This window comes from Podarcis gaigeae (assembly GCF_964106915.1).
Source record: "Podarcis gaigeae genome assembly, chromosome: 2".
Lineage (NCBI taxonomy): Eukaryota > Metazoa > Chordata > Lepidosauria > Squamata > Lacertidae > Podarcis > Podarcis gaigeae.
Window position 1 is genome coordinate 37,015,509 of NC_139679.1, and position 14,372 is coordinate 37,029,880.

General features: G+C 47.6%; 1 protein-coding gene across 1 annotated transcript in view; it reads left to right on the top strand.

Annotated features, from left to right (window-relative positions):
- Positions 1–12,903: 12,903 nt before the first annotated feature.
- Positions 12,904–14,372, top strand: part of UBALD2 (UBA like domain containing 2) — a 34,150-nt gene continuing 32,681 nt past the window's right edge. The window contains exon 1 of the mRNA XM_083725732.1: positions 12,904–13,593. Within this exon, the coding sequence (XP_083581858.1) occupies positions 13,474–13,593 (120 nt within the window). The 5' untranslated portion in view covers positions 12,904–13,473. The remainder of the gene's footprint in view (positions 13,594–14,372) is intronic.

Below are 14,372 nucleotides of genomic sequence, written 5' to 3' on the forward strand. Positions count from 1 at the left end.
TTTCCCCATTCATCCTTCAGCTCAGGAGAATGGTAGCCGCTTTGAGACTCCTTAGGGTAGTGATAAAGCGGAATATAAAATCCAAACTCCTCCTCTTCTTTTTGCCACCTGTGTTTTGAGATACAGGCAGCTGTTAGCATTATGACCTACCTGAGACACTTGCTGCCTGAGGCAGAACAGTAAAGGCCATCCTGCCCTGGTTGTATCAAAATGGAAAAAAAACAAAACACTTAAGACTGGCCGCATTATTTTGGCAGGAAATCCAACAATTGCCTCTCCTTGGGAGAGGAAAGGCACAATAATAACAACTTAAATAGCTAATAATTTGCTGCCCTTTGTGACATGTAAAACCAGCTGCCTGGGGTGTGTACCTCATTGTGCTCACAAAGCCCAGAAGTGGACAATTTCCCAGAAGCCTTATTTATTTCCAGAGTCTCCTGTTGCCAATTGCAGAATACATACAGCGCTGCGAAGAGCTATTCGTTGCATTTAAACGTTTTGCCAGCAGGGGGAGCCAGATGGTGGGGAATTTAAAAGGCAAAGGGAAGTCCAATCCGAATTGTTATCAGCCCCTTGTTGGGCAGGTACTAATTTCAGTTGAGAGGGGATGGCCACTACGGAAGGGCCTGGGGAGCTTTGTAAATCATTCCCTGAATTTTAGTGGGTTAGAAAGCAGTGGATGTTCCATTGGACTGAAGAGAGACATGTGCAATGTCTCACTTCTATCCATCCCACCCACTCAAAAAAATCATGAAGACAAGTGATGGTTGTGATTGCTGCTGTCAGTTTTCTTGGCAGTACTCTTAGGCAGTGCTGCATATTTCTGTCGCTGTGCCTCCTTGCGGGAACAGATGACACTTGTTGGTTTTCTTCCGTCAGAGGATACACACAGGAGCTCTGGCAGAAAAGAATGTTGGCAGCTCTGATTTCAGCCATCAGGTTGGCAAGAGTTACATCCAGGCCATTAAATATGATACTGACATGGGACCCCCCCCCCCCCGAGGGAGGGGGGAGAATGGGTGAGAGAAACTGGTATACTTGGGCAAGAGAAGTCTGAACGAACAAGAAAGAACTGCTCTTATGATTATTATACTTTTTTCCTTTTTCCTTTCTCCTCCTGTGATGAGGCTGCATTTTAATGTTTCAGTGTTTTAATGTTGTATTTTAATCTTGTTTTTAAGTTGTAGTCATTCAACTTGTTTTTATTATTGCTTGTTAGCTGCCCTGAGCCCGGCCTTGGCTGGGGAGTGCGGGGTATAAATAAAAATTATTATTATTATTATTATTATTATTATTATTATTATTATTATTTTCTTCCACAATATTTATTTATTATCAACATTATGTTTTCAAATTTTGCAAGAAGGCTTTTCCATCCAACAATAATTTGTTGCTCGCCCTTAAGGGATTGTTGAATATTGCTTTATTTTATATAGGTTGTTTATTTTAAAAGTTATTGTGACTTTTTTGTATTGGATCAGATTGTTACTATTAATGTTTGATATTTTATTGTGTTTCTATATGTGTTGGAAGCTGCCCAGAGTGGCTGGGGCAACCCAGCCAAATGGGCAGGATATTATTATTATTATTATTATTATTATTATTATTATTATTATTCCACCCCCAAAAGGTCTCCAAGAGGCTTATAACTTAACATAAGCATAGGTAAAAATATAATAAAAACACATTTACACAAAAACACATGCAATTAGAAAAAACAACAACCCACAGTTAATTACTATCATTGCAAAGCCCTAGTTCCAAGTTGAGGTCATGAAGAAGATACGTGTTATGAAGATCAAACCATGCAGTTTGAAAGCACTGCTCAGATGGTTATGGGAGGCTTTTATCCACAAGCCCCTGACACACACACATTTCAGCCACAACTCCCTGTACCCTTCTAAAAACAACAGCAAAGGAGGCTCTCCCTCTAATTCAGGTGGTGCCAGAGGCATTTATTTATTTGTTTGTTTGTTTGATTGATTGATTGATTAACATACTGCCCATAAGATCCCAGGGCGGTTCACAGAATAGGACAGCGCAACCGATTTCATCCCCTCCACTGGGCTCCAAGCCAAGGGGTGCTGCTGCAGGGCCTCGCGACTATGATGTAGTGCATGTGCAAGAACGGAAGGCTTGGAGGCACGAATTTTGGCCTTCTGCAGGGTGCCGTTGACATCTGAAATGCCAAAGTCCACCCCCACCCCCCGGGGAGTGCCACCTGTTCTCATATACTGTAGGAACAAAGGAGCCTGCCTTGTACCAAGAGAGACTGTTGGTCCTTTTAACTCAACATTGTTTACACCGACCGGCAGCACCCCTCCTGAGTACAGGCAAGGAGACTTCCCAAGTCCTGTTCGGTGATTCAGCCTGGATCAGCTCCTGCCACTGAGCTATGGCCCATCCTTCAACCCACCTCTTTGTTAAGAGCTTTGTCAAAGGCCTTTTTGGAAGCCCCCGACTATCTGAATGCTGTTTTAACCATTTTATCGATTGTTCGTTACAGTTTTTTTTTATCATCGACCTCCTCTTAATCTATTATAGGCTGCAATCCTAGCCTCACTTACCTGTGACTAAGTCCCATGGTATTTAACAGGGCTTACTTCTAAGTAGTGGGACGCGGGTGCCGCTGTGGGTTAAACCACAGAGCCTAGGACTTGCCGATCAGAAGGTTGGCGGTTTGAATCCCTGCGACGGGGTGAGCTCCCGTTGCTCGGTCCCAGCTCCTGCCAATCTAGCAGTTCGAAAGCACATCAAAGTGCAAGTACGGTAGATAAATAGGGACCGCTCCAGCAGGAAGGTAAACGGCGTTTCCGTGTGCTGCTCTGGTTCACCAGAAGCGGCTTAGTCATGCTGGCCACATGACCCGGAAGCTGTCTGTGGACAAATGCCAGCTCCCTCAGCCAGTAAAGTGAGATGAGCGCCGCAACCCCAGAGTCGGTCACGACTGGACCTAATAGTCAGGGGTCCCTTTACCTTTACCTTACTTCTATGTAGACATGGGGAAGATTGCATTCTTAGTTGTTTTAAGGGATGTCTTTATTTTAAATGGATTTTTTTCCAAGTGTTTTCTTTTAACTGCCTAGGAAGTTGTTTTATTGAACCAGGGCAAGATTGGGCGGGGTGGGGAGAAATATGATTTAAACAAATGACATAATGAATTCGCTCAGCGACAGCTTCCTATAGATTTTAAGACACAAGTCCTGCCTGTTTGAAAGATGCCTGAGATTTGAGCCCGTATCTGACAAATTTGTGGAATTCACTGCATTTGAAGTTCGCTTCTGAGATGAAGCTCACGCCACATAATAACAAAATCTGTATCTGTCTGCCTAGATCCTTGCATGGCTTTCATCTTTGCAGAATCTGAGTGCCTTGGGGTTCCTCTAAATCAATTATCTTTACACTGTTTGCGAACGCCGTGTAAGTCTTAATATAGGGCTGGTTTCTCTTTTCATGTGGTTTTAAAAGACGTAAAGCAGCAGCCAAGACAGGCTGTGACTGTAGAATGAGAGCAGAGGGAAAGGACTGGGCGACGGGGAAAAGTGGGTCGTTTCTGTTTCTTGCTGATTTTAGGACAGCAAATCAATTGGATTCAAAACGTGACCCCCCCCCCCCTTCAAAAAGCAAAATGGAGCCTGGCCACATGAGCTTAGGCAACGTCCTTTATAAACAACCTTGTTCTGCCGCCGCCACCACAATAATAATAATATTCAATATACAGGACCTTTCTTTTCTTTTGGCTTCGCGGCTTTGCTGACCTGGTTTCGTGGTAAGCATGCACAATGTCACAAATTGGATTGTGACATCACTTGGAGAATTAGGGATAAAAGCAGGCAGATTAGACCTATATTAATGGCACCAGGCAGGTACGCTACAATTCCCCCACGAGATACAGGACAAGAATGGTGGAGCAAAAGAACAATACATTATTAACTCTGTCATGGGGGTTAAAACTTATTAAGAGGTATATTCTAATTTAGACTATAACTTATTATATTATTATAGTAAGGCCCTTGGCAAGTTACGCTTAGAGGCAGCAGTAGGTGCTTTGTAAGAATTGTGTTCATATTTACCGTATTTTTTGCTCTATAAGACGCACCAGACCATAAGATGCCCCTAGTTTTTGGAGGAGGAAAACAAGGGGGGGGGGGAATCTGAATCCCAGAAGCCAGAACAGCAAGAGGGATCGCTGCGCAGAGAAAGCAACGATCCATCTTGCTGTTCTGGCTTCTGGTATAGCTGCGCAGCCTGCATTCGCTCCATAAGACGCACACACACTTCCCCTTACTTTTTAGGAGGGAAAAAGTGTGTCTTATAGAGCGAAAAATACGGTATATTTTGTTTTATTTGTACGTTTATATCTCAGCATTCCACAAGGAGCTCAAAGAGGCATACATGATTATTCCCCAGTTTGATCTCACAACAACCCTGTGAGGTAGGTAGCCCTGTAGTCTTCATGACAGATTGGGGATTTAAACTCACAGGTCCTAGTTTGACACTAACCACCAGTCCACAAACACCAGCTCACTTGCTGAGAGCAAAGAGGGCAAAAAATGATCTCCTTTCTCCTAGCAACTTAATGATCTTTACCCATAAGGGAGAAAGGGCAGTTTCTGAAGGCTTCCAGCAAGTTAATGGCTGAGGCAGGTAGACTCCAGTCTTGGAGGCAGTAAACCTATTCCAAACCAAAGTCTGTTCATGAGATTAACTGAATCTCTGGATAAAATATATCTGTGTTGTCCTGAAAAACAATTTTATGCAGTGTGGCTGAATACAGCATAATGAGATTTTGGAGCAGTCCATAGTTACTCGAGTCAGAGAGGTCGGTTGAAAGCAAGGATTGTTGAGTAAGGAGCTCCTGCCCGGCGCGCAAGGCTTGCAGACACTCGCCCGAAGCACGGGGAGCCCTCCGTAGGGCTCCCTGTGCTTCGGGCAACAGGCTGCCGCCCCAAGCCTTGCCGCCTGGCAGGAGCTCCTGCCGGGCGCGCAGGGTTGCAGACACTCGCCCGAAGCACGGGGAGCCCTCCGTAGGGCTCCCTATGCTTCGGGCAACAGGCTGCCGCCCCAAGCCTTGCGCGCCTGGCAGGAGCTCCTGCCGGGCGCGCAAGACTTGCAGACACTCGCCCGAAGCACGGGCAGCCCTCCGTAGGGCTCCCTGTGCTTCGGGCAACAGGCTGCCGCCCCAAGCCTTGCGCGCCTGGCAGGAGCTCCTGCCGGGCGCGCAGGGTTGCAGACACTCGCCCGAAGCACAGGGAGCCCTCCGTAGGGCTCCCTGTGCTTCGGGCAACAAGCTGCCGCCCCAAGCCTTGCGCGCCTGGCAGGAGCTCCTGCCGGGCGCGCAGGGTTGCAGACACTCGCCCGAAGCACGGGCAGCCCTCCGTAGGGCTCCCTGTGCTTCGGGCAACAGGCTGCCGCCCCAAGCCTTGCGCGCCCGGCAGGAGCTCCTGCCGGGCGCGCAAGGCTTGCAGACACTCGCCCGAAGCACGGGGAGCCCTCCGTAGGGCTCCCTGTGCTTCGGGCAACAGGCTGCCGCCCCAAGCCTTGCCGCCTGGCAGGAGCTCCTGCCGGGCGCGCAGGGTTGCAGACACTCGCCCGAAGCACGGGGAGCCCTCCGTAGGGCTCCCTGTGCTTCGGGCAACAAGCTGCCGCCCCAAGCCTTGCGCGCCTGGCAGGAGCTCCTGCCGGGCGCGCAGGGTTGCAGACACTCGCCGGAAGCACGGGGAGCCCTCCGTAGGGCTCCCTGTGCTTCGGGCAACAGGCTGCCGCCCCAAGCGGCATATAGTCAATATAGGCACAGAGTTAATTTTTTAAACATTTTCTAATGGTGGTGTGCCTCGAGATTTTTTTCATGAAACAAGTGTGCCTTTGCCCAAAAAAGGTTGGGAAACACTGCTCTAACCAACTGGGCTATTGAGCTTCCCAGTCACCACATTGCCATCTTAGAGTGCAGTGAACTGTTTGGTCCCCCCCCCCCATGTGTTTCACAGTACTTTCCTCCCAGCTGTTCACACCAACACGGCTTCATTACTGTCAGATTCATTTATGTTTGTATACACACCATATATGGTGTCGATGGGGTGGGGATGCTTTTCCCCCCATGCAAAGTTGTCCGCGCCTTGCCTGGTGACAAATTAGGAAAGGCTTAATAATGCTAGTTGCTGTGAAGCTGGTTTGAAAAATAAGGAATCAAACGGTAGTGCTGCACAAATATAACAACAACAACAATAATTTAAAACACTTAATTATAAAAGCAGCATAAAATACAGTATAAAAACATGAATAAAAATCAAAATCAAAAATCAATTTAGGGGAAATAAGCATTAGATAATCCCCAGGGCTAGCTGGCTGAATTGGTCCTACTTGGGCCAGCGAAGAGGCCGGGGGAGAATTAGCTGTGGGGTCTCAGAGTGGGTGATCTTCATAAATGGGGAGGGGGAGGGAAGAGAAGGGAAATAAAAGATCAGGCTGAATTCAAATTAAAGGCCAGGCGGAATAGCTCTGCCTTACAGGCCCGACGGAAGGAGGTTAAATCCTGAAGGGCCCTAGACTCATGGGACAGAGCATTCCACCATCACTGAAAAGGCCCTGGCCCTGGTGGAGAATAGTCTGACTTCCTTAGGGCCGGGGACCTCTAAATTATGGTTATTCATGGACCATAAGGTCCTCTGCGGGGCATACCAGGAGAGGCGGTACAAAATTCAACAACAAAAGTCCAATTCAGTAAAGCAAGTGGGAAAATACCTGCACTTCCAAAGGCCCGACAGTTTTCACATATTTGCATATGTAAATCTTCCTGTTGCCATTCTCGCCCCGATGGAAGGACCTCCCTCACCACGTCATCTCTCACCACGTCATCTCTGAAGGATAAATAAGTCACATGTGGCAGGGCAGAGGGAGTGGCTGGATACTGGTGTGGGCACCGGGAGAAGGGCAGGGGCTGGAGACTGACTTGGAAGAAGGGATCTGGGGGAGCCTGTAAGGGCCACGAGATGAGAGTCAGAGGCAGGAGAAGCTGCAGGATCGGAGAGTGGAGAACAGGTGCAGGGGGAGGGAGGGAGAGAGAGAGAAGTCAGGCTGGTTTAGAGTTGAGGACTCCCATACCTCCTCCTCCTGCCCCCACCTCTCCTGCTCCACTGTCTCCCAGGACCAGAAGAGGACTGAAGTGGGAGGAACAGAAGGTTACACGCAGGTGTAGTCTTTGCCTGCTTGTGCACAGCTCCAGTGGGGGAGATACATGAGCCAAAGTTGCATACCCTCCACCATTTCTCCAATTAAAATAGGGATATCCCATTCCATAATGATATCTTTACTATTTATACCCTACACATCTTACTGGGTTGCCCCAGCCACTCTAGGTATAATACGTATAAAAACAAAATAAATAAATAAATAAATAAATAAATAAATAAATAATAATAATAAATAATAATAATAATAATAATAATAATAATAATAATAATAATAATAAATTTTATTTATATCCCGCCCTCCCCAGCCGAAGCCGGGCTCAGGGCGGCTAACAATAATCAAATAATCAAACAATCAAATAATCACACATTCAAAATATTCATTATAAAAATTAATTAAAATCAAATTAATGGCAACCAATTAAGCAATATTCTATGCAGGTTGCCAGAGGAGGGAGTCAGGCTGCGCCCTGACCAAAGGCCTGGTGGAACAACTCTGTCTTGCAGGCCCTGCGGAAAGATGTCAGGTCCCGCAGGGCCCTAGTCTCTTGTGACAGAGCGTTCCACCAGATTGGAGCTGCAGCCGAGAAGGCCCTGGCTCTAGTTGAGGCCAGCCTAACCTCTCTGAGGCCTGGGACCTTGAGGATGTTATTATTTGCAGACCGTAGGGTTCTCTGTGGGGCATACCAGGAGAGGCGGTCCCGTAGGTACGAGGGTCCTAGGCCGTATAGGGCTTTAAAGGTTAAAACCAGCACCTTAAACCTGATCCTGTACTCCACCGGGAGCCAGTGCAGCTGGTATAGTACTGGGTGAATGTGATCTCGCAGTGAAGACCCCATAAGGAGTCTCGCCGCGGCATTCTGCACCCGCTGGAGTTTCTGGGTCAGTCTCAAGGGCAGCCCCACGTTAAACATTTAAAAAAACCTCACCCCTATACCCGATTGCCTTCAGACGGCTTGGGGGTCTGATAACTCCATACGCTCCAACATTACTCCAATGAAAATTAGGATGCCCTAAGGAAAAGCGTGACATTCCGGGATCAAATCAGAAACCAGGATGGCTTCTCTAAATCAGGGATGTCCCTGGAAAAGAGGAACATGTGGAAGGTCTGGGGCAGTTTCCCTGTCGCTGAAACTGCCTCATTGGGTGCACACCTTGGAGTAGCTTGAGAAATGTAGGAGTGTACTTTTGACAATCCTATAGTTAATTCCTCGCTCTGGACATTCCTTGCCTGACAGCACTGTGACAGCGAACTGTTTTTTCATACTTCAGCAAAGTCAAAATTCGGCTCCCACCTTCCATTCTGCTTAACTCACTACATCAGAGTTGCGATGCCCTGTGGTGCCCCCTAGGCTTGACACCCGGTGCAGCAAATCTGGTTGCACTGTCTTATAGCCGCCTCTGCATGTGGCCAGGGAACCCCAGTTCACATATATATGAAAACACGTGGCCTTGACTTCCACATCATTTCCCCTCCTGCCACGTCTAGAGAACAAGGAGCATGCAATCAGGGACTTTATTGACAGTGTTATGTACTGAAGTTCTCACCCTGGGCCAGCAGGGGGATACTGTAGATAGTTTTCACTCAGGTCCACATATGCAAATAAGGGATTGAAAGTAACGTTCAGTGATTGGCTAGTTACAGAAAATGGTTACTGTTGCGTTCTAGTGGAGCTCTATATAAGCAGGCTGGCTGAACCCTTCAGTTCAGTTCTGTTCTGGCCTGTGAATAAACAAGAGCTGTTTGAAGAATCGCTGTGTCGTCTGATATGTTCACCCACAACTTAACAGACAGGGCACTTTGCACAAAGGAAGCTAGGGAGAACACAAAGAAGGGCAGATGGATAAGACTTGTCTTCTCAGAACCTTCACAGGTGCCCTTTCTCAGGTCTCCAGACACATAAGCCATTAACCTCCTTAGCTTGGCAAATAAATCATAATGAACATACTGTAAGTGAGTGTTCTGTAATAGTATGAAGGGGGTCTGATGAAATGCTAGGACTCCCCAAGGCAGAAAGTTACCTGGGTGAGGTTATCATCAGGAGCACATTCTAACCAGGCCAAAACAAAACTGGAGGAGGGGGTTTAGCAGGTCAGTGAGGGGTGTGGTTTGGGGATGAAGTGTCATGAGGGCCATGTAGGGAGTCTTAGGGGGCCAGAATTGACCCCCTGAGGCTCCTTCACCTCTATGCAAGTCACTCTGATGGGGTTCTGCACTGTACTTTCAGTTGTGTGTGAGACACTCTCTCCATTTCCTAGAGTTCAGTATAATTAGAGTGAAATCAGTTGGGAAACAGAAACTGGAGCAGGAATTCATGCAGTCTGTGTTTTCCCATGGAGTTATGCTTCCACCTACAGCTCCTCCCTGGACAATAGGGACACTTGGTGGGTCTGTTAACCCCATAGTTTCTAAGTGATGTGTAGTGAAGTTAAGAAAGAGGTACAGTCCCTTCAGAGCCAGGATCCGAGTCTGATACATGATGAAGGGAAATGTTAATGGGCTAGAATCACAGGAAATAACTACAGTAATAAGCTATGGTGGATCTTATTTCTGTCTAATCTGCCTCTAGTTCTGTTGCCTCATCCCTTCAACACTTGCAGGAGTGGCAGCCATGTTTGTATTTCCTCAAGGTAGAACTTTGAACCTCCGTTTCCCGTTTTCCATTGCATTACTCTTTCCCACTGAGCTAACATCCAATTCATGGTTCTATTCCCTGCAAGCATGGTCTTACATATTCCATTCTTCTCCCTTGCAAAATGCTTGTTCCCTTCCTACTGATAATAGCAACACAAATTGGTTGTGGTTGTTGCTAGCATTTTATTTTTGTAATCACTGGTGCTCCGGTGGGACTCAAACCCTTCTCCTGGGAATCCTGCATGCTTGCCACCCAGCTGTCAGTCCACAGCAAGCCAATGAAAAGAGGAGGCATTAGGTAGCATGACAAGCTGTCGCATTCCTCCAGACACTCTGTGTTAATTGGCGCTTCCCATATATGACCAACACGAGAGAGTGTTGTCAACGAGTGACACTGCGATTAGTGGGCGGGATAAGAGTTTCCAGGAACTCTGCAGAAGTGTCTGTCAACGTTGCTCTAATAGCTTTTGTTTCTACGGCTATTGCTGTATTGTTGTCTCTGCTGCTGGTTGGATATAGTATTGAAACTATGATGTGCTACTGCAGAGTTAGCCAAAGTGGTGCCCTAGAAATTCAGCTGGGCTGCAACACCCATCATCCCCAGTTATGGAGGGAACCATATTGGACCAGGGCTATTGGATCGGGCTGTTAAATGAGACTTGGTGGGACTGCCTTCTGAATAAGTATGCCTAAGATCAGACTGCAGAGTATTGTACATGAGCACTTTCAAAGGACCAGCCACCCCAGAACGCCTTGATTTCAGAGATTAACACCATTTGTGGCAACTGGATCCTTGCAGCTAAAATGCTTCAGTAAAGAGGGGCATTTTGACACATGAGCCTCAAATCAACTCTGGCACAAATCTGTCCGTATTTATTGGCTATAATGTACATCTGATTTCTCTTCCCCATTCCCTTTAATTAAGTCATTCGTGATTTGGAGGCAGGAATAACATTAGCCCAGAGTGTGGTGAATGATACTGAGCTATTCAGGATGGTGGAAACAAAGACAAATTGTGAAGAGCTCCTATAACTGAGTGATCATGGGAACAAAAGCAGTAGATGATTTTCAGTGTAAGTCTAAGCCAGTGCAAAGTGATCCACTGTTGGGGGGCAGGAGTGGGGAGGCGACATACACACAAAAACATTTTGCATTACAGTGCTGGGGCCTGAACCAGCAAAGAGATCTTGTGGTTGCATGGAAAGTTCCCTGTCAATATTCCAGTGTGCTGCAGCGATGAAAATGCAAACTCAATAGCACCTGGCTGGCTATAGCTGATCAGTTTGATGGAGACAGAGCAAGTCTTATGTTTCTATCCCATATTGACAATGTTGGGGAAAGAGAGGTTCACAATGTATTGAAGGCTGCAGTCCTATACACAGCTTACCTAGGAGTGAACTCAGTGGGGTTGCTCTGTAAGATGCACATATAACACCTTCAGATGGTTCAGAAACCCTCCAATGTCAGAATTGTGATTCTCCAAGAGCTCTTAGCCCACAGCAAGCTGCAGTTTCAGTCAAGCCACACAGATTTCCAGATGCACCTACCATGTACAGTAGTAGCTCGGGTTACAGAAGCTTCAGGTTACAGACTCCGCTAACCCAGAAATAGTACCTCGGGTTAAGAACTTTGCTTCGGGATGAGAACAGAAATCGTGCTCTGGCGGCGCGGCGGCAGCGGGAGGCCCCATTAGCTAAAGTGGTACCTCAGGTTAAGAACAGTTTCAGGTTAAGAATGGACCTCCAGAACGAATTAAGTTCTTAACCCAAGGTACCACTGTACTGAGGTGATAGCCTGCATGTCAGTACTCCCTGGGGGTTGCATTCTGGAATAGCAGTGTGAGAATAGCCTTTTGCATGACTTCATAGAGAAGGGGAGGTTTCTGCGAATAAACCCAAGCAGGTTTACGTTTGACAACATGCCCACAACAGTTTCAGCAGCACAGATGGCCCAGGACAAATGGAGGCAATATATATCTAAAGGACTGCTCCCTTGGTGGTAACAAAAAATATGGCAATCATACAATAGTTGCCAACGTGTTGTCTTCTAATGGCAACTCCAAATCTGCTGTCTCTACTGCATCGCGTAGGAATGGCTCTGCTCAGCAGTCAGCACTTGGCAGTAGAGCTAAAGGCATGGGTAGGCAAACTACAGTCTGGGAGCTGGATTTGGCCCAATCGCCTTCTAAATCCAGCCCACAGACGGTCCAGGAGTCAGTGTGTATTTACATGAGTAGACTGTGTTATTTTATTTAAAATGCATCTCTGGGTTATTTGTGGGGCCTGCCTGGTGTTTTTACATGAGTAGAATGTGTGCTTTTATTTAAAATGCATCTCTGGGTTATTTGTGGGGCATAGGAATTCATTCACCCCCCCCCCCCCAAAATATATTCCGGCCCCCCACAAGGTCTGAGGGACAGTGGACTGGCCCCCTGCTGACCCCTGGCTAAAGGTAATCAGGGATCAACCTGTGTTTCCCTTTAGCCCAGGGGGGTCCGGAAGCCCCAAGAGAATTTTCACCCCTTCATTCAAGGCCCTAGAGAAGTTGATTCATAAAAAGAAGGCAGACAGGAAAAAAAAAACTGCATTACAGATTTCTTCAAAACCATGTTTTTTTTTCAAGGGGAAGTTGTCACCAGCATTTTGCTCTGGCATGAATTAGTAAAAGCAGGGCTAGCATAAAATTACAAGAAGTAACATTTCCCATTTTTGCTCCGGAAGTTCTAAACTGTGTTTCCCACAGTGGTTATGCATCTTATCTATATCTTATTCTATTGTGAGATAACTTTAGTTTTCAGGATGACCAGCCTTTTCAAAGGAAATGAATCACTGCTGTGCTTTCTTGTTTTTCCAGCTGAGCATGCTGGTTACAGTGAAGCTCGTCAATGAACTTGGCTTTTACAAACTACACTTTTTCTTCTTCTTCTTCCTTCTTCTTTTTCTTCTTCTTTTTTACAACAGTGGAAAAAAGAACGGGAGGGGGAGCAGAGCAGCCAATCAACAAAAGGAGTAGAATTTCCAGTTCAGTTCAAACAAGAGCATAGTTTTACCCTCCCCCTTACGATAAAAACCCTAACCAATAGCAGCATCTCTCTCAGCCAAAACATAGCATCCAACCAATAAGCAAGGAGCCCAGTGGCTCCTTTCCTCCAATCAAATGCAAGCAATGGGGTTGAAGGGGGCGGGACAAAGAAAGAGAAACATCCAGCGCCTGGAAGATTCGCACCGAACGTTCATACACGCAGAGAACACTGCAGCGGCCAATCAGCGGCCTCGGGAAGCGTGGAATAGAACGTTGAGACACCGCCGGCTTCCCCCGCTGCCCACCCCGATTTTCTCCACATGCTCCTCCCCTGGATGCTGTTGTTTGTGGTGTTTTAGCTGCCGAGGAGCTACGAGAGGGGCGGGAGGGGGACATCAACATACCCTTGTTCGTGCCGATTGAAGCAGGAGGGGGAGGCCGAGGGGGCGATTCATCGGCTCTGAAGCTTCGGATACACAGAAGCGGCTTGGGAGTTTTGGGGAGGAAGAGGAGAAGAAGGGATCCTTTGTGGATTTTCCCCTCCCCGGAACACTCACGCATACCGCCGGCGCCGTGTTTGGCTCTCCTCCTCCTCCCTCCCTCCCTTGTTGTGGTTTCGTTTCTCTCGCCATGTCGGTGAATATGGAGGAGCTTCGGCATCAGGTCATGATCAACCAGTTCGTGCTGGCTGCGGGCTGTGCGGCGGATCAAGCAAAGCAGCTGCTGCAGGCGGCACACTGGCAGTTCGAGGTGCGTTGAGACCCCTTCTTTTTTACCCACGCGGCACCCCCCCCCCACCCGCAATGCCGACGAGCGAAAGGTGGTGGAAATTAATGCGAACCCCCCCACACTCCAATTCTTAGTAGGGTGGTGGGTGGCGGAAACAGTTGCCCGTGGTGGTGGATTCGCTTTCAGCAATAGCCCCCCCTCCCCCGCACCACACAGACGTACAAAAAGATCCTGCACCTTTTTGTGTAACGCGGGAGTGGGGGGTGGGGGACGGCGGATTTCTGCTGGCAACAGATAAATAAACAACCCATCAAAGGCATTTAAAGAACGACTGCCTCCTCCCGGAGTAGTAAGTGCCTTCCGGGGCTGGGAATGCGCTGGGCCTTTTTGCGTGTTGACTAATCTCTTGTTGCAGCTGGTCGTGGAGGAGGGAAAAAAGGGGGGGGGGTTGGACGTACATTTATATTACTGTAATTGTTAGGCCGGGAGAGAACGGCCGCTGCATGGTCGGAACAATCGTTGGAATAACTATTTCCAAAACCCGAGTTGAAGGGAAACTCAGAATCGCTCTAAGAATTGAAACCTCCAGTAGGCCATGCGGTAGTTAGGGGGATGGGGGCTAGATAAGCAGAAACAAACCGGTCGTCTTTCTCTCTTCCCCCCTCCTCCTAATAGTAATTTATTTATTGACTAGGCCACCAGGCCCTTGCGGAAAAGAAGTGTCAAGGAGACGACGGCATTTTTTCCCCTTCGACCGGGGAAGGGGGTGTGGGATCAGTTTCGAAGCTTGGCCTGTGTTT